Source organism: Labrus mixtus, chromosome 5, assembly GCF_963584025.1.
Source record: "Labrus mixtus chromosome 5, fLabMix1.1, whole genome shotgun sequence".
Taxonomy (NCBI): Eukaryota; Metazoa; Chordata; class Actinopteri; order Labriformes; family Labridae; genus Labrus; species Labrus mixtus.
Window position 1 is genome coordinate 10294363 of NC_083616.1, and position 21567 is coordinate 10315929.

At 41.2% G+C, this 21567-nt stretch overlaps 2 protein-coding genes across 2 annotated transcripts; both read left to right on the forward strand.

Moving 5' to 3' along the window:
• sf3a1 (splicing factor 3a, subunit 1) lies at positions 1-5573 on the forward strand. Its single transcript, XM_061037709.1, has 16 exons — positions 1-45; positions 170-249; positions 945-1054; positions 1193-1397; positions 1509-1760; positions 1856-1930; positions 2019-2169; positions 2735-2931; positions 3130-3247; positions 3346-3653; positions 3747-3995; positions 4086-4293; positions 4403-4557; positions 4841-4942; positions 5029-5100; positions 5187-5573. Exons 2-16 carry the CDS (start codon positions 202-204, stop codon positions 5286-5288), a joined length of 2352 nt encoding a protein of 783 aa, XP_060893692.1. The 5' UTR covers positions 1-45; positions 170-201; the 3' UTR covers positions 5289-5573.
• Positions 5574-6661: 1088 nt separating this feature from the next.
• On the forward strand, positions 6662-18509 carry LOC132973971 (TBC1 domain family member 10A-like). Its single transcript, XM_061037710.1, has 9 exons — positions 6662-7353; positions 9521-9620; positions 11778-11885; positions 12267-12373; positions 12475-12589; positions 14115-14180; positions 14577-14766; positions 14849-15003; positions 16053-18509. The coding sequence occupies exons 1-9, from the start codon at positions 7169-7171 to the stop codon at positions 16551-16553; spliced, it is 1527 nt and encodes a 508-aa protein (XP_060893693.1). The 5' UTR covers positions 6662-7168; the 3' UTR covers positions 16554-18509.
• The last annotated feature ends 3058 nt before the right edge of the window (positions 18510-21567 follow it).

Below are 21567 nucleotides of genomic sequence, written 5' to 3' on the forward strand. Positions count from 1 at the left end.
TCCGGAAGTAATAAGCCTCCATTGGGTCAACGAAAGCGCGACGCAGTAAGTGTTCAACTATAATCAATATATGCGTTTAGCTGTTGTATTGAATTCTTCCCGTATACTGTAGTATTCTGCTTTCCTTTTAAATACACTGAGTCTTTTTTTGTTTTCTGGGTGTTTGCAGGCACCTTTCATTGTCACAAAGAAGACGCCACCATGCCGCCTGGGCCTGTTCAAATAGTTCAGCCGGAGCCGAACATCAAGGTGACGATACAGCTACAAGAGATCTCATTTAACATCACCAGTGTAATGTTAGCTAACACACCGCTTTGTGGGGTTAACCTGAGCAGTTTAACATACAGTTGAAGTCACCGTGACTTTTTCAATACAGGGTCATTTTAGATGATCTACATCTGGTTAGCTCGTTGTTAGCCTCTACATCTACAGTGAGTGTTGAGATATCTGCTGAGACCTGTTACTACCATAAATGGTTGGGGCAGCAGGATTTGGAGATGTTTAGTATAGTATTGAAGTATCAAACATTTACATTCGTGTATTCGTTTTATGAGCATAGAAACGTGTGTTTAAAAACTATTCCTAAAAGCTTGAAGTGTAAGCAGTTGCAAAGTTTTACCATAAAGGGACGATGGCTCCCTACAAGGTTCTGTTACAGACAAATATTTATTCCCAGAGAGACTTATAGTTGTCGTTTTTTTAAGTTATTGGTGGCTTGAACATCTGTTATTTTGGGATGAATGGAGTAACATGATCATCACATTACTCTAACTAAACTCATAAAAAATGCCTTGATACTGCATGGTTCAAGACGTGTATTTTCCATTTAGGTGAACCCAAAAAATGTTTTTATGTTTGCAGTACAAGCTTAGAATGAACTTTTTTTTTTTGAAAATGTTTGTATATTTTGCATACAGCCTTACAAACTTACATATTTCCAACAGAATGACGCTGCAGTTGAAGAAACCCCGGCCACTAAACCCATCGTTGGTATTATATATCCACCTCCTGAGGTCCGAAACATTGTCGACAAGACGGCTAGCTTTGTTGCCAGGTTGGTTGCTTTTGCATGTGTCGATTCAGAGCTCAGCATATGACTGGCCAAAAGGGGCCTTTGTTTTTTATTCCATACAGTCGTCATCTTAACTTGATTTTAAGACTATGATTTGAGAAAATGTTGCTGTTTTCACAGAAATGGGCCTGAGTTTGAAGCAAGAATCCGTCAGAATGAGATCAACAATCCAAAATTTAATTTCCTCAACCCAAATGACCCCTACCATGCCTACTACCGACACAAAGTCAATGAATTTAAGGAGGGCAAAGGACAAGAACCATCTGCAGCTGTGCCTAAGGTTATGCAGCAGGCCATGCAGCAGTCCCAGCAGCTTCCTCAAAAAGTAAGTCGTTGCATTTGAGTCTGCTCTTGGTTTAGTTTTTTTTTCGAATACTTGTAATTTATGTAATAAGTATGTGTTCATAAAAACTTTACTTTTTCTGTTTGCCAATAGGTGCAGGTGATTCAAGAAACCGTGGTCCCCAAAGAACCCCCTCCTGAGTTTGAGTTCATTGCAGATCCTCCATCGATCTCAGCGTTTGATCTGGATGTTGTGAAGCTCACGGCCCAGTTTGTGGCTCGCAATGGCCGCCAGTTTCTCACTCAGCTCATGCAGAAGGAACAGAGAAACTACCAGTTTGACTTTCTGCGGCCACAGCACAGCCTTTTTAACTACTTCACCAAACTGGTTGAACAGTACACCAAGGTGACTTGTCAAATGATGTCATACTGATATTTTTGTTGTTCCTTGTGGAGGCGCAATGCTAAACTGTATCTTGTTTCTTTCTCCTCAACCTACAGATTCTGATCCCTCCCAAAGGCCTACTGAACAAGCTGAAGAGAGAATCAGAGAATCCAAGAGAGGTCATGGACCAGGTAACGCTCCTAAAGTGTGACTGCTTCTCAGAGTAAGCATTAAATTGTATGTGACTCGGGTTAATCAGTGAATCTACTGTTCCACCAGGTGAGGTACCGTGTTGAGTGGGCAAAGTTCCAGGAGCGTGAGCGGAAGAAGGAGGAGGAGGAAAGAGAGAAAGAAAGAGTAGCTTACGCTCAAATCGACTGGCATGACTTTGTAGTGGTTGAGACGGTGGATTTCCAACCCAACGAACAAGGTAATAAAACCAAAACGGTCCTGTTGATTAATATGTAAAGCCTGGTTTGTACATCTGCATTGAATCTACGCCACAGTGGTCAATGCCATCTTTAGCTCTACATATGTGTCACTGGTTTGTCCACATAGCTCTGCACTATTCTCCCTAGTAAACGCTAGTTGGCACCGTGAACAGTTATATTGCCATTTTGTGGATCTGCCACATTCTCTATATTATTGTGTACAAGAAACCACGGCAAATGAAACTGGGCGTTAAATGTTGTTTTTGGAGCTGCTGAATAATGTTTTAGCAGTTTTCTTCTGCAGAATTCTGAATATGGCAGAGACACCAGAAATGTTGTAAATTCTGGACATACGATGCTTCCATGCAAACCAATCACAGGGCTTGCGATCGGTGTTGTTTAGATGTGTAGTTACATTTTTGTAGAAGTACATGTCAGGTTACGTACATGGGCTTCTGCATGGGTACAGGGCTGAGCGAACCTGCCGTAGATTCAGTGCAGAAGTATATTAGGCTTAAGCCGTGGAAAAACGTATTTATCTTTTTTGTGTTTTTGCTTTCTTAGGCCACTTCCCCCCACCCACCACACCTGAGGAGCTCGGTGCTCGCATCCTGATCCAGGAGCGCTATGAGAAGTATGGCGAGAGTGAGGAGGTGGAGATGGAGGTTGAGAGTGAGGATGACGATGATGAACGGGAGGTTCGTAACGCAGGCCAGCCCTCACAACCAGATCAAGACACACAAGTGCAGGACATGGATGAGGTAAGAGTAAAGGAAATATATATTGTCCTTGAATTGTCCGGCCCAACTAGAGGCTGCTTCATCGGTATATTTTAACTGACATGGTTATTAGTTGTTCTTTATCCTTAACTTCCTATTTCAATCCTCAAGCCCTTTGTGAACTTGTTGTTAAAAAAAACCAAGTACTTAGTACATGTCGTTGTCCCCCTCCTCCTTCAGGGTTCTGATGATGATGATGATGGCATGAAGGCTCCTCTGCCGCCAGACAGCCCGATGCCACCACCACTGCCCCCGACTCCAGACCAGGTTATCATTCGCAAAGACTACGACCCCAAAGGTAACACATGCTTTATGTCATGATTGCTAAGTGCATATTTAGTCATCTCTATGTACAGTTCATTATAATCTATCATTATCTCTTTAATCTCCTCACAGCCTCCAAGCCTCAGCCCTCAATCTCAACTCCAGATGAGTACCTCATCTCTCCAATTACTGGTGAGAAGATCCAGGCCAGTAAGATGCAGGAGCACATGCGTATCGGTCTGCTGGATCCACGCTGGCTGGAGCAAAGGGACCGCAGCATCAGAGAGCGGCAAACGGAGGATGAAGTCTACGCTCCTGGTTTGGATATCGAGAGCAGCTTGAAACAGCTGGCGGAGAGGCGTACTGATATCTTTGGTGTGGAAGAGACGGCCATTGGTAAGAAGATTGGTGAAGAAGAGATCCAGAAGCCGGAGGAGAAGGTAGGAACAGTTATTTCACTGGAAGAATTCCCGATCTGAATGTGTTGGCACCGTTCAGTTTTGATCTTAAAAAAAAAACGTTCATGTTTCCAGGTTACTTGGGATGGCCACTCAGGAAGCATGGCTCGTACCCAGCAGGCTGCACAGGCCAACATCACCCTGCAAGAGCAGATCGAAGCCATTCACAAGGCCAAAGGATTGGTGGGAGAAGACGATACTAAAGAGAAAATTGGTCCAAGTAAGCCCAGTGAAATTCATCACCCACCTCCCATGGCCTCCTCTCAAGGCATGTTGCCCAAACCCGGTCCTCCACTCACAGCGATGTCACGCCCACCGTCCTCTGTGAGTTGTTTAAAATCTCTTCTGTGATACAGAAAAAAGAAACGTGTGCGATTTTAACAATTAACCCACTCATATGTCCTTTGTGAACAGTTGGCTCCTCAAGTCCGCACCACTCTCCTGTCTGCTGTACCTGTAATGCAGAGGCCTCCTGTGTCTCCTGTGGTGCGCCTTGGCCCAGGACAAGTTTTAACACAGATGCCCCCCATGATTCCTGCTCCCCGCATCAATGTGGTCCCCATGCCACCATCAGCACCTCACCTTATGGCCCCCAGACCGCCTCCTATGGTGGTTCCAACAAGTAAGATATAGGTTTCTTAACAACTATCACTGCCAGGTAGTGTTTTTATTTTTAAACATAAGCCTCCTTTGATATAAGTGAAAGTTAAACTAACTGCCTTTTCCTCTAGCATTTGTCCCTGCTCCTCCTGTGCCACAACCCCCAAGCGCTGCTCCTGCACCACCAATCCACCCACCCCCACCTCATGAGGACGAGCCGGTCAGCAAGAAGATGAAGACGGAAGACAACCTTATGCCAGAAGAGGAGTTTCTTCGTAGAAATAAGGTTTGCCTGAGCAGGAAAATGTTTATGGTTATGTCCATAAATTATTGGCATCATGAAAGATCTACATGCAAACAACATTCAAAATACAGGATACAGACTTTGTATTACAGTCAAATGAATTGTCTTTTAAATATACAAACCAAGATAAGACTGCACCCACTTCAAAGTTATGTTATGTTTCTAGTGTGCTTACATGAAGTAATGTTTTTGAACAGAGTAAAATGGGGCTTTATACATTAATATTCTTTTTGAACGTTAAGCAAACTGTTTCCTCTCTTTTCAGGGTCCTGTGGCTGTTAAAGTACAGGTTCCCAACATGCAGGACAAGACTGAATGGAAGCTGAATGGCCAAGTGTTGAATTTCACTGTTCCACTCACAGATCAGGTTTGCATTCTTTGGATTGTTGTTTCCTTCTCTTATTAGTAACAATGCATCTATAAATTCTTATGGATGTGCAAATGTCTCTTTAGGTGTCTGTTATTAAAGTCAAGATCCATGAAGCCACAGGCATGCCAGCAGGAAAACAGAAGCTGCAGTATGAGGTAAACTTTTTTTTTTAAACTAAACATTCCTTGAATCTTTTAGTCTGACTTATTAACTAATCATGTGTCACCTCCGTTTGTTACAGGGCATTTTCATTAAGGATTCCAACTCCCTGGCTTATTACAACATGAGTAATGGATCCATCATTCACTTGGCACTGAAGGAGAGAGGTGGAAGAAAGAAGTGAGCCATGCAGCAAGAAGAACAAGATTTGACTCATCAAAGATTTGTCTCTGCTGTCATGTTATTTTACTAAAATTACTTTTTCCAGTCCTATATCTTTGGCATTTCCTACAAACTGTAATGCTTTTCCAAGAGTCTAATGAATTAAACTGTACACTAGCTGTTGGGCATAGCTTCATACTGTCTCATCAGCTTTAGATTTGTTCAGGCTGATATAGTTATTTAGAAACATGTACGAATATGTAAACCCCCATAATGTTCAGTCGTTTAAATAAAGGAATAAAAACAATCGGCCTCTGTTGCTTCAAGGTGATGCTTAAGGTTACTATCAATTAATCTATCAATTAATTTTTATTTAAAAGGGACAACGCACATTAATTAACAAGAGCAACAAAGTCACACATGTAAATGCCAGATTTAGCCATGCAGGCTAATTTTCATCTGCAGTCCCTGGCAGGTTGATGACATTTAAGAAAACATTACAAAGCATACAGGAAAATGCAGCACAAAAACATAGACACAAGAACACATAAGCATAACAAATTAAATAACAGGTACGCATGGAAGCAATTGATAAAGCAGCACACAGACATAAAATAAATACACATAAAATGTGTAACATATAGCACATTTAAATACAGACAAAAGCACCATATACAGTATAAGCACAAACAAGGAGCATATATAAACACAGACTACAAGTAAAGACAAAGTACATTAATCCAGATTAACAAGAACAGTGTTAGTTAAGTGGATGGCATGATACAAGAGGCTTTCTTGACAAAACAATGATGAGTATGAAGCAAGGGAAAACTTCAGGAGCATTCAGTCATCTAATTGCAGTGTGGTAAAAGTATTTTGAAAAGCAGAAAATTGCAATGAAAATTACAATGAAGTAGAACATAATGACTCCTAGATACATTTCCTTCCAAAAAAAAAAGTGGAGAGGAATTTACAAAAAAACCCTGCATCTTTCAGGAAGAATTTCTTAAAACAAATAGTTTAAATGTCTTTTTTATATCCTGTGGAAGAACATACTGTTTACTTTTCTTTTAATATCAATAAAACCATCAGGAAACAAAACGTGGGGGACTGTATGAAAGAAACAGGAACTATTATGTATGAACCCCCTCAAGATAAACACAGACTTCAAGTTCAGATGCACCGAGTAGCAAGTGGTGGAAATCCCAGGATTAAGGATTCAGACTAAACACAACAGTGAATAGTTTGTCTCGTCTGAGTGGTGGTTTACTTGGATATATGCCCTGTATTATACGATTTAGATTAATTGCAGCATAGCAGAGAGACCGTAACTGGTGCACACATTCCAGACATGAGATGTACTTCCTAACTCAGCCACTAGGGGAAACATTAAAACTGTAAATCCAGCCCAGGACGACAGACTGCTGGTCGAGGCGAAATCTCAGCAGAGTCGGGATGACAGGACAGCAAACCAGGATCGGTCAGCTAAAAACATGATAAATTAGTTAACAAGGCAGCATAGTTAGCAAACGAGTAACTATGAAAAACAGCTGATAATGTAGCGTTGGTTTGTTTGGGGTAGGGTCAGTATACATTTAGTTTTTCCTACTGTCGGCACGGGCACCTCAGGCTAACTTTATGTTAGCAACATTAGCTTGCTGATTTTAAAGTAGTTAACTCAGCCAGCGTAACCTGATTTGACGTGGCCTGAGAGCTGCAGTGTATCGTATAATTACATTTTAAAAGAGAGAGAACCGTAGTGTTGAAGTTTTAATCAAGTGGAGAAACCATGTCGTCGATGGTGTTTGACTGGACAACATATGAAGAGGAGCTCTTCTGACTTCTGTCAACAAGCTCGCTGACGTTAGCTGTCCTGGTTAGCGAGCTAGCTCTCCTGCTAACATGGCCAACATAGAGAATGGACGTCGGCAATCCGCGGATACCAGGAGTATCCGGACAATAAGTAGCTCTCACATGGACGATGAAAGCTCTCTGGGATCCGACTCGGAGATCAATGGGTTCACCAGCGACAGACAAACAGATAAATATGGATTTATTGGAGGGGCGCAGCAGTGCACGGAGGGACAGTAAGTTACTTTCTACTCAACACTGATTCATTTACTTCAATCTGTTCACAGCTCTGTAACTTACTTAATTATGATCCGTGTGTTTTGACTATAAAGTTGGAAGATAAAAGTTGTAACACGTTGAGATAAGTTACTAAAGGTGACATGTTAGTGTTGTTAGTGTTGTTGTCTTGGTGCTCCTGCACAACAAAGCTGACAACCAGCTGCGTGGCACAATGTGGTTTACCTCCCAAAATATGGAAAATAAAAATCTACAGAGGAAATCGGATAAAGATAGATTTTTTTTTTTTTAAACATGTGGCACATTTTATCCTATTTTTCTTTAAATAAAACGATTTAGATGTTTCTGGTAAAGCCTGAACGACAAATCCAGACTGTTATTTCATTTGTATGTTTTTTGTGAATTGATTTATTCATAGTCTTTCAGATAGGAGACAGTGTCCCCCCCCCCCCCCCCCCCCCCCCTAAGGAGGCTTTTCTGTCCTCTCTTTTGTAAACTGGAGGCCTAAAGCCTTAATCACGGCTCTTAAAAAATGTGGAAGGAGTGAAAGAAAGTTGTGCCAAGCGCAGGCTGGCTGGGAGTTTCCTGTTTTTGGGAGCTTTGGCAGACTTGGAGCCAAAGATCTGGTGCCCCGGTTCTAGAGGGCCTCTTTTGGCTCTCAGTTTTATAGGTGGTCACACACACGTAGGATTGAACTTACACTGTTTGGCAGTGATTGAAAGTAATGCATCTTCTGATACTGAAGCTGCAGTAAAACATTGTACCGATCTGTAGCACATACTGCTTTTTATAATGTAAAGAGGGCAGTCCCATGTTAAAAGAAAAAAAAAACCTTTGAAGAAGTCTAAGCCCTACAATTACAGGCTATTGCTGATGAGAAAATTACATAGCTGTGTATAGCACCATACCACATTCGTAATGTAGGTTTTCTTTTTCGTCTGGGGAATATTATGTGCAGACCCTAATGTCTCCTGTCTGTAAACCTTTTGAAATTGAATTACATCACAAGTCCGTCAATTCTTCACTGCAGCTCTTTTGAGGTTAAACAGGCTTTACCATCAAAGGGCAAGATCTGAACTGGTGTCTTTTAATAGTCTCCTTCAAACACTGTTAGCAGTTGTTATTTTCTACCTCTTTGCACAGCTTACTGTCTGCGTATGTGACGGCCACACACACAAATCTGATGGCACGTGCAGAATGATGAACAGCCTTTCTGAGGACGTGTTCTCACTTTTAACAGACAAGAGTCTGCTTTCAATAACAGCCTTTCCTACGATCCAGAGTTTTGTTTTAGACTGACCATCAAGAAAGACTGTGGCATTTTTTCCCCACACTGGACCCTGAGTCCAGTAAGCCTCTTAATTCGCTGGCCAAAACACATTTTTGGGGCCCAATAAAACATTTGTTCAAACCTGATAGAAAAGGCAATTTAATACAGATTAACACAGGCTTCATTACCTCTGACCTATCATCATTTTCATTCAAATAAAGATCATATATTTTAATTATTATTTATCTAAACTGAAAACTCAAGTTACGTGTTACCAACATGAACATACATTGTTTTTTCCCCCACTCCTAGCCCAAAAGAAACTACCGGTTTCACCTCCTGCTTTGGCTGCTGCAGCAGCAATCCAAGATCTGAAGCTTCAGCCTTTGCTAGCACTAGAGCAAAGAAAGGTGGATGTTTGTTGAAATGCAGCTTGTAGGATTGTAGAATGGCTATAAAATTTGTTGACTTTTTATGTAACTCTAATGTGATGACAGACCCTGACCCCATTTGAAAATAAATAAATGGCTGGCCCATGCTGCCTCTCTGATAATGAGAGAACACATCTATATACTATTCAGTCCTTAATTGTTTTTTTATTGATTGAATATAAAAAATTGTAATCTGGGGGCGGTGGTTTGGCTATTGGTTTGGTTTGGTTGGTTGGTGGACTGGGAGCCCCATGTGCAGCGGGTCATCATCGCACTGGTCGCGATTTGACTCCCAATTCTGACACTTTTTTGGTGCATTTCAACCCCCACACTCTGTCCCTGCATTTCCTGTCATTCTACAGCTTTTCTATCCAAATGACGGCAAAAGCCAAATAATGGTATTTAAAAAAAAATAAAAAATTGTATTCTGTATCTTTACCATCTCTGTTAAATTCTTTTCTCCAGAACTCGGGAAGTTCCTCCAGAGGTGCTCAGACAGAGGGAGGTGAAGTGGCTGGATATGCTTGGCCAATGGGACAAGTGGATGATCAAGAGATTCAATAAGGTCAGCATCATTATTATGTCAGGAACACAAAATGTAAATGGCCTTTTCTGTGTGGTGCCTGATGTGAGAAGTTTTTCTCTTAAGCTTGTTAGCAGCTTTACCAAAGTTGTCTCCATGCAGGCGACAGTTTTTCCCCTTCCTAATAATTTTGTACACATGATCAGACAGGGCAAATGGCATTTCCCAAGTATTTGATTGCGCAAGGAAAAGACTTTTGTGGACACATTGTTTGCAGCTTCACTTGCCTGACCGGTTCTCTGTGAAACACGCTCAACAATTCGACACACAGCCGCAACTTCACCTCATTTCCATGAGTCAGCAGCAGGGCAGGACACGACCCATCCCTTTATCGGTTCATGCACCATGTGACAAATTGACAGTCTCAGATTTAGGGTGGGGCTGTATTTACTTCCTCTGAGAAAACCATGTAATAAAGGTGCTGTGGATATAAACTACAGCTGCTCTCAAATGCAGGACTGGCTTTCAGTTGGAAAAAAAAACACCTCATGGAAAGAAGGAACTGTGTATTTGAGCTCTAAGCAGTTTTAATTTTCCTGCTAAATTAGTAGGCTCAAAGGTTTCTGATCCCTTGTTGTCCTCCTTTAGTTCACAACAGCAACACAGCAGACAGAGTAATCTCTGTTGGGGAGTTTGTAAGCTCTTTCTTCGAAAAAGGAATTCAGAAATGCGAGTGCAAAATAAACCAAGATCACTATTAGTGGTGTACTGAAACGCTTAGATGTGATTTGTATTTCATTTGCTGAAGCTATATTCTCCACAGTGGTTTGTTACTCAATTTGAAAGATAATATTCACATCAGACACACACTCTACTATTACTTAATCACCATGTCCTATCAATGTTTAGAGTATTACTAAGTGATGTAAAGTTGTGCACCACTGAAAACAGTATCCACATACAGTAAAAACCATCTCAGTAGGGTTTTATAAATGAATCACACCAATACACACATTAAGTGATGCATTCAGTGTCCAAGTATCTTTGGCTTGAACCTGTGCCTCTCAAATTGCGGGGCGCAGTGACATGACAGGAGGGGTTTGGGTGGTCCAGGAAGGGGCGTGACCCAATGGGTTGCCTGGGTCCCCCTTGAAATCTGATTGGCCACCCCAGATGCAGGGTTAAGTTCTTATTGAGGACACATTAAAGGGATACTTCACCCGTTGAAACATGAATCTGTACTGACATTGGGTCATATATGTAGTAGAAATGTAAAATCAAATGTGGGCGGGGTGCACGACCATTCAAAAATACTACCAGGTTTCTAATGATACAAAGCTTAATGCAAATGGGTGAAGTATCCCTTTAACTATACAGGTTATAATCTGAGGTAGGATGTGCTGATCTAAATGTTTTGGCCAATGTTTTAAAGTGACCTGGGACTAATGCAAAAATATATATACTGCACCACAGTATACAGCACATCACTTCTTTGTTGTGATATGATCAGTTGAGAAGAAAAACATTCACGTCGTCCTAGCTTGCCACAGATGCAATGGGCCAACACAAGCGCACACACAGTGTATGAGTAATTATCTATCATTAACTGAGGTTCTTAACTACAGATGTTTCATCTTGTCATACTACCAAAAGCCCAGGTCTTACTTCTAACATGAATGATTCAAGTGTCTCTGTGTGGACCTGCTCTTTTATGTAAAGTGTCTCGAGAAAATGAATGTTATAAATTGGCACTATACAAATAAAAACATTGACTTATTTATTCTTTTACACCTGTGCTGATCCTATTGCGACTTCTCTTGAACCAAATACCCTGCATGATGTTTAGTACTGTATATGCCTTTTTTCAACAAAACATATTATGTTGTTGTTATTTTATTATGTTATGTTGTATTCATTATTTAATAGAGTTGTTTACCAGGCAATTTGTAAGAACCTTGTATTCATTTCTACCTGCTTTACCCTGTGACAGTATGTTGTTTGAAAACAAAATTAACTTTCACATGTTCTCAAGAAAAAGGAACAAATACCAAGTGAAAGGTGGATTGCTTGTACGTTGACTTTCTATACTGAACTGGATTGGGAAATGCACTGCTCTGCCTGTGGCAAACCTTAGTCCCCTTTGTTTTCCCTCTGTGTCTTACTTTATTCTGTGAATTCTTTTGATCCTCTGTGGCTCAGGTGAGGCTGAGGTGCCAGAAGGGAATCCCTCCTGCCCTCCGAGGCCGTGCGTGGCTTTACCTGTCAGGGGGTAAGATGAAGAAAGAGCAGAACAACGGAAAGTTTCAGGTCAGAGAGCCTCGCTCTTTCACTTCCCTATCAGGAAAACGTTTTTGCTGTATTTTGGTCTCATTTCATTTTTAGATTTCAACTGAAAATGTTCCTTAAACTGTGGTCAAGCAAGCAGTGTTACGTTTGTGGTTGAGGGCCCAGATGTGTTTGACACAGGGCTGGAGCCAGTCCACATTTAGTTAAGGTTGTCATAAAAGGAAAATGTAAAGCTTCCTTTTAGAGCTAAGAATACCACTACCTTTTTATTTAAAATAGTAAAATAAAACAAATCTTTTAAAGCAACAAGTATTTCTTAGTTGACCAACACACATTTTAGAGAATGTCCACTCTTTGTCTTTTGTCAGTCTGCTTTAAATATGTCTCTCTGTCTTAATCCAGGAGCTTGACAGCCAGCCTGGAGACCCCAAATGGGTGGATGTCATTGAGAAAGACCTCCATCGACAGTTTCCCTTCCATGAGATGTTTGTGTCACGGGGGGGACACGGGTAAGTTGTCAGACATGATGTGACATTAAACACTGAAACTGATAACAAATATAACTTTTCTGTTTGACCTCAGTGGTTGTTGCTGTTTTGACTGTCCACAGGCAGCAGGACCTGTTCCGTGTCCTTAAGGCCTACACTCTGTACAGACCGGAGGAGGGGTACTGCCAGGCTCAGGCTCCCATCGCTGCTGTTTTGCTTATGCACATGCCTGCCGAGGTACGCCTTCCCCTTCCCCTTATTTGGCTGTTTCCACAAACGCCAAATAAACTGCCATGTTTGGTGTGAAAGTACTGTCACCATATGTTTGTAATACTCTGTTGACTCTGTGGTTATTGTGTCTCTCTGGGTGAGTGCTTTATCAAAAAGCTCAGAAGTCTTTGTATGACCGTCTTTAAGAGTGAAATCCACCCAAAAACAGGAATCACAAATGGCCTTTTTTATTATACTTTCTAGCTCTGTTTCCATTTGTGACCTTGAAGAAGTCTATTTTGAAGCTGCACTGAGCCAGACTGTACAGATGATGTCATCTAGAGATAAATCATGAGTTTCTCCAGAAAATGAATAATAGATCAACTTTAGGAACATTATAACAGCAGCTACAGTGACTGTTTTACAGTGTAGTTGGTTTCTGTTTTAAAACTTGTCAATGGATCATTTCCAAAAAGTGTCTTCTGATGCTTTTTTAATTCAAACTCATTCAGTATATCATTTTTGTTTCCTGGTTTGGGTTTGCACACAACATACTGAACTTTCCTTCAGTAATTATAGTTTACATTTGTAGGTTTTCAAAGAGGTGAGTTTATATAACGGCTTTCAAACTTGCAGAAAGCTGCATATATTTCCAGCAGGAGCTGTATCACCCAGAGTTTCTCCTGTTGGCCCCTAGCATTTTTTACCGCAGAAAGTCAGAGTGAGCAGATGTGAGAACGCAGCAGGAAGTAATCAGGAGAATTCACCTTGAGCCAATGGGAGGGGGAGTGACATTTCTATAATGTGACTGGAATGGGTGCATAGAGTGTCTGCATGCAAACGGCTACATAACGTTTTCTGTTTGTCAGTTTGTTCTTCTTCTTCTTCTTTTGTTAATATTGTGATTCTATTGAACTACACGCAGCATTGATATAAAGGCAAATATTCTCATCATAGCATCGTATAGCGGACTCCGTTGCTTCGGCCGCTACTTCCGCATCGTCTTTTTATATACACGTCTTACCTCGGGAGACCCCCTGCCCCCCCCTCTCCTCTGACAGTGATAGTCTCCTACTGTGAGGAGCATATGTGAACAGCCAGGTCAAGACAATATCTGGAGCAGTCCTCCGGAAATTATCTAGATGTTCATTTTCACATGTGTAGGAGTACACATGTGAAAATGGCTTATAACTCCAAAATAATCTAAAATGTCAATGGCAGGGTCCACTGAAGTTTTTCTTTTTTTTTTTTTACAAGCAAACAAACATCACTGTTGAATAATAACGTGATTTGGATAAAACAACAAACTAGTATTTAATGCCTATAACAGAATGCAGTGGATAAAGAATCCGTCTAAGCTGCCATGTTTTGGATTTTGTGAAACGTTGATGAACGTAGTTATGTCAATCAAATGAGCAGCTAGGGTTCAGCTTTTCTGTTATTCTTAAAGTCAGCGTTTTCCTTATTAACCTGCCGTCACTGTGAACACACAGAAACGGCCTGAGAAATGAGCGCTCTCCTGACATCATCATCTCTGTGTGTGTTTCCACAGGATGCCTTCTGGGGGCTGGTCCAAATTTGTGAGAAGTATCTTCCTGGCTACTACAGTCCCGGCCTGGTGAGACTGCAACACATGCACACATGCACGATGAAGTCACCAGGTGTTGGTGGTGCACTGAGAAAATAACTTCATCTGACGTCTGCTGAACTACAATCCAGATGACTAAACAGGACTTTGGCTGGGTTTACAGTGAAACAGGAATACATCATTGTTTCTGCCGAGTTCACAGTGTGGCAAACTTGGTGATGAAACCAACAGGGCGTTGTCTCTCTTCTCAAAACCACAATTAAATTTAGGATTGTTTACTTTCATGGGATTACAACATGATTCATTTGCACTGGTTTATTTTTAATGGATGAAGATCAACATGTGTGTCAAGTTTCAGCTCCTACACTACAGTGCACAGTGGCCTTTGTTTTCTCTCTTAATCGTTCCTATCTGTGTGACTTTTAGGAAGCAATACAGTTGGATGGAGAGATCCTGTTTGCTCTGCTGCGACGTGTCTCCCCACTAGCCTACCGCCATCTGGAGAAACACAAGATCGACCCCATCCTCTACATGACTGAATGGTTCATGTGTGCCTTCTCCAGGACGCTGCCCTGGGCCTCTGTGCTGCGAGTCTGGGACATGTTCCTCTGTGATGGTAACAATCACCATCAGATATTGAAGATAAGCAACACATCCGGTTGTTTATCACACTATTGATACACTGCTCTCTCTTCCAGGGGTGAAGATAATCTTGCGTGTGGGTTTGGTGCTGCTGAAGTGCATGCTGGGTACCCGAGAGAAGCTGAAGGCCTGCCAGGGCCAGTATGAAACCATGGAGCTCCTCAGGGCCGTGGAGCCTCGATACATGCAGGAGGGCTTCCTTGTCCGAGAGGTAAGAGCAATGTGGTGTTGTGGCTCAGCAGGCAGACATTAGACCAGGCTCGAAGAATCTCAGTTACTCGTTGAAAGGCATACACTCTTTATAGTCGCTTTCAGACTTTAGAAAAACTCTTTTCAGGGGAAAGCTGCATGTGTGAACGCAGATAGGTAAATATTTCACGCGGACTTTATCCGTAGTTTATTCTGCCAGTCCCCCAGAAGGATATCTGTGAGAAGGCCAAGTGTGTGAACGCAGCCGGATATAATCAGGAGAGAATTCAGCAGAAGCGAATGGGAGAAACTACACTTAGCATTGATATAAAGGCAGATATTCTCATAATAGTGTCATGTAGTGGACTTTATTGTTTCTTCTGCCACCTCCACATCTTTCTTTTTATTTCATGTCATGTCTGTCAGAGGACTCTGACAGTACTTTGACTCTGAGGGAGGTGAAGTGTGCTTCGAAACGTTAGTCCTTTGCACCTTATTAAATTGCCTAAAGTGATTTGTGTGCTCCAGTTTTTTGGGGGAGTTCATTAAATCATCCTTTAAAAAAGAAATGTGTATTTGTATGTTTCTTTTTACAGTTCTTCAATATGACTTACATTACGTTTGATTGAGCATGATACACAAAGGTTTCTTTAAGACATAAAGACATAAACTGTAAAATAACAAACTACGACTGTGCTTATCCTATCAAGATGTAGTGGAGTGTTGTGTCACTCAGGAACAGTGGGCATTGAGAATGCAGCTGAGGAAACTGAGAATGAAAGTGAAATAGAGACCAATTGAGCAGAGGGCTGGCTGGTCAGTGTCTGCTTCCTGTGCCAAGCCTTGTGTGAGTCTCTGTCCGCACTAACAATACCTCCTCTTATATGAGGGGTTGTCCTGACACCAGCCCTCAGGCTCTTTGGCATTTACTGACAAAGATCACATTTTTACACAATGGTCAGGCATGGAAGGAACATACTGTATATTCCAACAAGGGATAGTCTTTTTTCCCCACCCAACACATTCCCTTAAAAACTGATCTTTATGTTGACGCGTCTCTTCCTCTTACAGATAATTGAAGTACCAGTGACGGCACGAGATGTGGAAAGAGAGCATCACACCCAGCTGAAGCGCTGGAGGAAGAACCGCGGAGAGCTGAACTTCAAACCACCCCCAAGGATGCACGGCGCTCGGCTCATAATGTTGGCCGAGCCGCCGAGGCGCCAGGACCTGCAGCAGAACCCCACCATCGTGCTCGAGGTGCCGCAGCCCACCCCCAAGCTGAAGAAGGGCAAAGAGGAGAGGAAAAGCAAGAAAAAGAGAAGCATTAAGAAAGCGCCCCCTATTGATGAGATCCCTAATCCTTACTCTCTGCCCAATGACCCTCCACCCCCACCCTCGACTCCACCAGCCCCTCCTCCCATCAGAAGAGGGACCCTAGAGACTGTGCCAGAGACTGAAACAGAAGTACTTCACCAGCAGCCTCCTACAGACCCTCCTCCTGCCAAAGAATCTCCTCTTCAGCGCTCCACACAAAGCCTCAGCAGCACAGAGCAGGACACATACCTGTAGCTCTGTAGCAGTTTGTAAATGTTTGTGTGTGTGTGTGTGTGTGTGTGTGTGTGTGTGTGGGCAAAGCACCAGCACTCTTTAGCCAACTACCAGCCAGCCTTGCCAAGGTCTCTGATTGGCCGGCATAACCTTAATTCAAGCGTTGGACTGTTTTGTATTCATGTATTCAGTTTAGACACCATTTTGCCTATGATATTATCGATCTACACGAAGGCATCATTGCTAAGTGTTGAAATAGGTTAATGCTTTTCACCTTTTGGTGCTTGATGCTCTTATTCAGAACTTCAGTCTTATTTTGTGTTTGCACGGGAGACACGTTACTGAGTCATTTCTTCTGGGCAGTGTGTTTTCAGGTCTTAAATGGGAGGTGCCACAGCTGAGGCTGTTTCTTCCTTACATTCCCACCCATTTTCAACACTATTGAGATCTTTTGAACTTAAACTGTGCAGCAGGTGGTGTAAACTCTATGATTTTCTGAGACCTACATTTTTAGTCCACTAGAGGGCAGCCTTGCAAAGTTACATTACCTGTAAGGAAAGCTGATAACAGATGGGAGGACATTCTTTGAAGGATTCCTTAAGTTTTGGGGTGTTATTGGGAAACTTGTGCATTTCATTTTTGTATTCTTGATCATCTTCCTGAGTTGATGAAATTGAGTCACACAGCATTGTCTTTTCTACAAGCACTATTTATTTAATAATAGTTAATACATAAATATATATATTTTTGTGCATGTCCTGCTAGTGCACGTACGGTCATATATCTTCTTCATCCATTGAATTGATGTGGCTTAACTCTGTAAACTCTAGAAATTCATTGTGCCAAGCACTTCCAGCCACTTTAGAGCAGCATTATCTCATGATGTAGGTTTGGCAGCAGAGAAGAGAAAACTGGACATTCTTCCCATACGACACATTCTTGCCTTGTTTAGAGCTTATCAGTGGAAGAGCTGTCTCTTGCCAAATGCTAATCTGTGTCATATATGTGATTTTGCTTTTGTTTACTGTGACACCTTGGACCGTTAGAAAATCACCTACTGGTGCTGATCTTTGTGTTAGAATTGCTCAAATATCCAGATGGAGCCAAGAAGATCCTTTAAAGCGCTGGGCTATTTTTCTTAAATCATTTGCTAGAATTTCCAAAGCAGATCAAGACCGTGTTGTTTTGTGATCACCCATGACCGCTACCTGTGACCAGTGTGATTCAATTAGTACAGCCGAGAGGGATCATGTGATTTCAAGGCATTTTGGGATATTTGTAGCATTTCCTTTTTTAAAGCTGACTAATTTCTTTGGGAGTTACGGAGACATGCAGGGTTGGGACTCTTCCTTTCAAAACTTATTGGACAATCTCTTTTGTAACAGCTAAGTCTGTTTTCTAACTTTCATCACAATGACTAAAGGTAAAAGGAGTTCAACAAGCATAAGTACGCAGGTGTTAAATGTGTCTGTGTAACTAATACAAAAATGTCCCTGGTCAAAAAAAAAGCATGTGTAAAAAAACGAGGGTTAAAAAGATAATTCATCTTTAAGCAAACACTATTCTGTATGCAATAGTTTTTCAAACTTCTTATATTACACACCTCACATTTCTTTCATCCTATTTTTTAATTTAATGCTCATTGTGTAGATATGACGTGTAAAATAACAATTGGTTTTGTAATGAAATCTATTTTTCAAGCCGTAATGCTATATTTCATTGAGAAGTTACAGAAGCTGATCCCTAAATCTTTCAATTGTCAGACAGTATAGGTCAGAGATGTACATTTGTATCACTAGAAAAAAGTTAATCTGAAAATTGTGAGTTTTGGTTGAAAGTTTTCTTTCTAGAAATACAGATGGATATAATTTTACCGTTCAGATCCGGATTAATAGAAAAATATATTTGACAAGCATGGGGCAGTATTCATCAACATGAACATTTAAATTCTGCAAATAAATTTTTGTGTAAAGCTGTCTTGAGACTTTTTTTTACTTTACTTTTTTGCATGTGCTTTGTTTTATGCATGGTATTTTTTTTCAACACTAGATGGAGTCATAGAGTCAAAAGTGGGTACTTTCTTAAAGCACATTGGGGCGCCTCATGGAAGGGCCAAATATGTCCAAAGATTTTTTCATTCACATTTTTCACATCACAACAAGTGAGTCCACAGTTACATGAATTATATTCAAAATGTTTTTTGTTTTTTCAAACCCAGTTACATATGAAACAACAATGATTTACTTGACGCTTAATTAAATTGGTATGAATTCTGAGAATGAAAAAAATTAGCATAAATGCAGACCTTTTTTGTGAAGTGGACAGCTGTAGTATTCATGCCACATATTAAACCAATATCCCTGGGGAGGGAGTAATGTTCTACTGAATATCAGCACTGCTGGAAAAATGGTACTGTGGTATTTTTTTGTTGTTTTAACACAAGCAGTGTAGTTAAAGGAAGCCATCGCAGAAATGCAATGACATACAGTCCCTCAAGTGTCCACTGGAGGTTGTTTCCAAGGGCCGAACAAGTAAAAGAGATGGTCCCAGGGTCCCTAGTCAAAGGCTGATGTTACGATGTCTAGGCCCAATCATTTTACAGTCCATGCTTTAGCCCGCCCCGAGTCAACCTATCCGTTTCCCCCACATACTGGCTAGTGACATGCAGCAACACATTAAACCTACAGGTGTGAGAGTTATATCAATCTTCTCCTTTAATTTCATGCTTAACATAATGTATTCCATAATGTTAACTTTTTCAACTACCGTGATGTCTACAGTGATCAATCTATTTTCATTTGTGTAATTCTACATTGTTGAATCGTTCACCTCAGGTGGGGACTACATGGCACAAAATCTTAGCCAGTGGGAGTCCATGCCTGGTGTGTATCTGTCTGATTGTTGTGCAAATAAAAATTTGATTGTGAAGCCCCTGTAGACGTAGATCCATTTGTGACATACTTTTGGCCTTTTTCCTCCAAAGGAGATCGTCGGGCGCGCACGTCAGCTCTTCTCACTCGATGTTCTCGAGGCCAAAATACCCCCCTTACAGGCGCAGTCATCTTGTGTTTTTGACGTCATTTGGAGCGAGTCTGCGCAGTAGGGTTCGGCGGGAGAAGCCCTGGTAACACGCCCTGGTAACACGCCCCGCACATCCTGCCAAAAGCACTCTTCTTCATAAGGGTCTACGACTCTTATGAAGAAACTTGTAAGCACAACCAACCACCGGATTCAAAGTCTAAATCAAACACACTGTGTTTAAATAAAGCCTGCTATTTTTAGCATTATTGAAAGTACGTGGGCTGCTGGGTCCTCTGTTTTTGCCAAAATTGTTCTATATTTAAGCTAGGTTAACACCACAGACCGTAGGCTACAAGGGGTAAGATATGTTGTATTTTGTTAGAAACTGGTAGTTTGCAATGCAAATCATGTCTGCTTTTCTCTGGTGACTTAAAGTCAAAATATTTAAGTGAACAGTAAATCAATTGTTTTTTGTATCTTCGTTTTAGGCAAAGAAGACTATAAAAGCAGCAGGGATGACATCTTCCACAGAGACCAAGCGTAAGTTAAAGTCATCTGTTAAAAATTACATATCCTGTGATTTCTGTATAAGTTTTGAGGATTGTAAAAACAAGCTATTGTTAACAATACAGGCTTGTAAAATAAAATAAAAATCACACTGAATCACACACCAGCAAAAGGTTTAATAAAAAGGTGATGTTTTCTTTTCCATTTTTACAATCGACAGAACCTAAAAAGGAAACCATTAAGTTCAACCTTCGTCTGCATGACCGTGTACAGTGGGGTCGCATAGTTTGAAGGAACCTCCTCCCTTTTTTCACCAGTGCTTGGACATTATTGTTAATGCAGACCATCAGGCAATATTCTATTTTTTTTTTACTTTAAGAGGCCTTAACAGACATTTTTATTTTAGCTGGATTAAAATCATTTGACGTAAAGTTATTTTTTGGTGATGCGTGACTAACAGCTGAATTTTACTACGGATCATATCGTTCTTTCATATGATCCCACGAAACTGAAATAAAAAGATAAATAATGTCCATCACTGCCAGCTATCAGTAACATATTATTAACACCATAACGTTAGCTATGTTAGCCTACTTTAGTGTTAGCTAGCTAGCTAACGACCTTCGTCACATATGGCGTAAAATCCATTTTTTTCTGCCTCAAATAACTTATTTAAAAGAAACTTGACAGAAAAATGAGCACTTGAACACAATGTAGTGTGATAATAACGGCGGTGTGAAAATGGTCTTCTCGTATCTTAACAACAGACTACCGCTATCTGCTGGCAAGGATCGTTATTTCCTGTAACGCATGCGCAGAACGTACGTGGTGGTTGGCCGTCGGCTGTAGTCTTTGCCGTGTGTTCTAGTGACGCCACAGGCGGCCTTCGTCGCCACTAGTTCTTTGCCGTCTGCTTGGTGTGTCAGGGCCTTAAGGCTTTTCTTCAGTTTGAACAGCTTCCCCCTGAAAAGGTCATCTATGGTGTCATACCAGTTTAGACTAATAACAGGTTTTATTCTTCTCTTAATCACTGTTTGAACTGCCAAATGCCTCGTTTCTCACCCTAAGGTGTGGGATAGTGGAAGACTTGCCTTGGGCTTGTAAGAGTTCATTAGTAATCACTACCTTGATGACCTGAGTTAGCCTGGCTAACTTATTTCTAATCGTCCAGCAAGGCATTAGCTGCAGCTGTTGACCTCTGGTCTTTAGGGCTCAAAGAAGTGCTTAAAATATTTAGGAGCTGTCATTGTCTGTTCAATTGCTTTTTGATACACCTTGTATTATCAGTCTAGCTGCAGAATTAGGCAAGGTGTGTATGATTTGTTACTTAAGAGAAAGTACCTGTAAATAGTTATTAATCATACTTAGGCATTGTGTCACTCCACGGAGGCCATTATGGACCATTATGGGATCTGTTGATGTTTGCCCACATGAGGCACAGCAACAGTTAATGGTCTAAGTCCCTGAGGAATGCATGCACCGTCACGCTTTCCCTCTTTGCATCGGA

Excerpts from the sequence above, each read along its gene's own strand:
- sf3a1 (XM_061037709.1), top strand. The coding sequence starts at position 202 with ATGCCGCCTGGGCCTGTTCAAATAGTTCAGCCGGAGCCGAACATCAAG. Across the intron at positions 250-944 it reads AGCCGGAGCCGAACATCAAG|AATGACGCTGCAGTTGAAGA; the intron begins GTGACGATACAG and ends TATTTCCAACAG. Across the intron at positions 5,101-5,186 it reads AACAGAAGCTGCAGTATGAG|GGCATTTTCATTAAGGATTC; the intron begins GTAAACTTTTTT and ends CGTTTGTTACAG.
- LOC132973971 (XM_061037710.1), top strand. The coding sequence starts at position 7,169 with ATGGCCAACATAGAGAATGGACGTCGGCAATCCGCGGATACCAGGAGT. Across the intron at positions 9,621-11,777 it reads TGATCAAGAGATTCAATAAG|GTGAGGCTGAGGTGCCAGAA; the intron begins GTCAGCATCATT and ends TCTGTGGCTCAG. Across the intron at positions 12,374-12,474 it reads GTGTCACGGGGGGGACACGG|GCAGCAGGACCTGTTCCGTG; the intron begins GTAAGTTGTCAG and ends GACTGTCCACAG.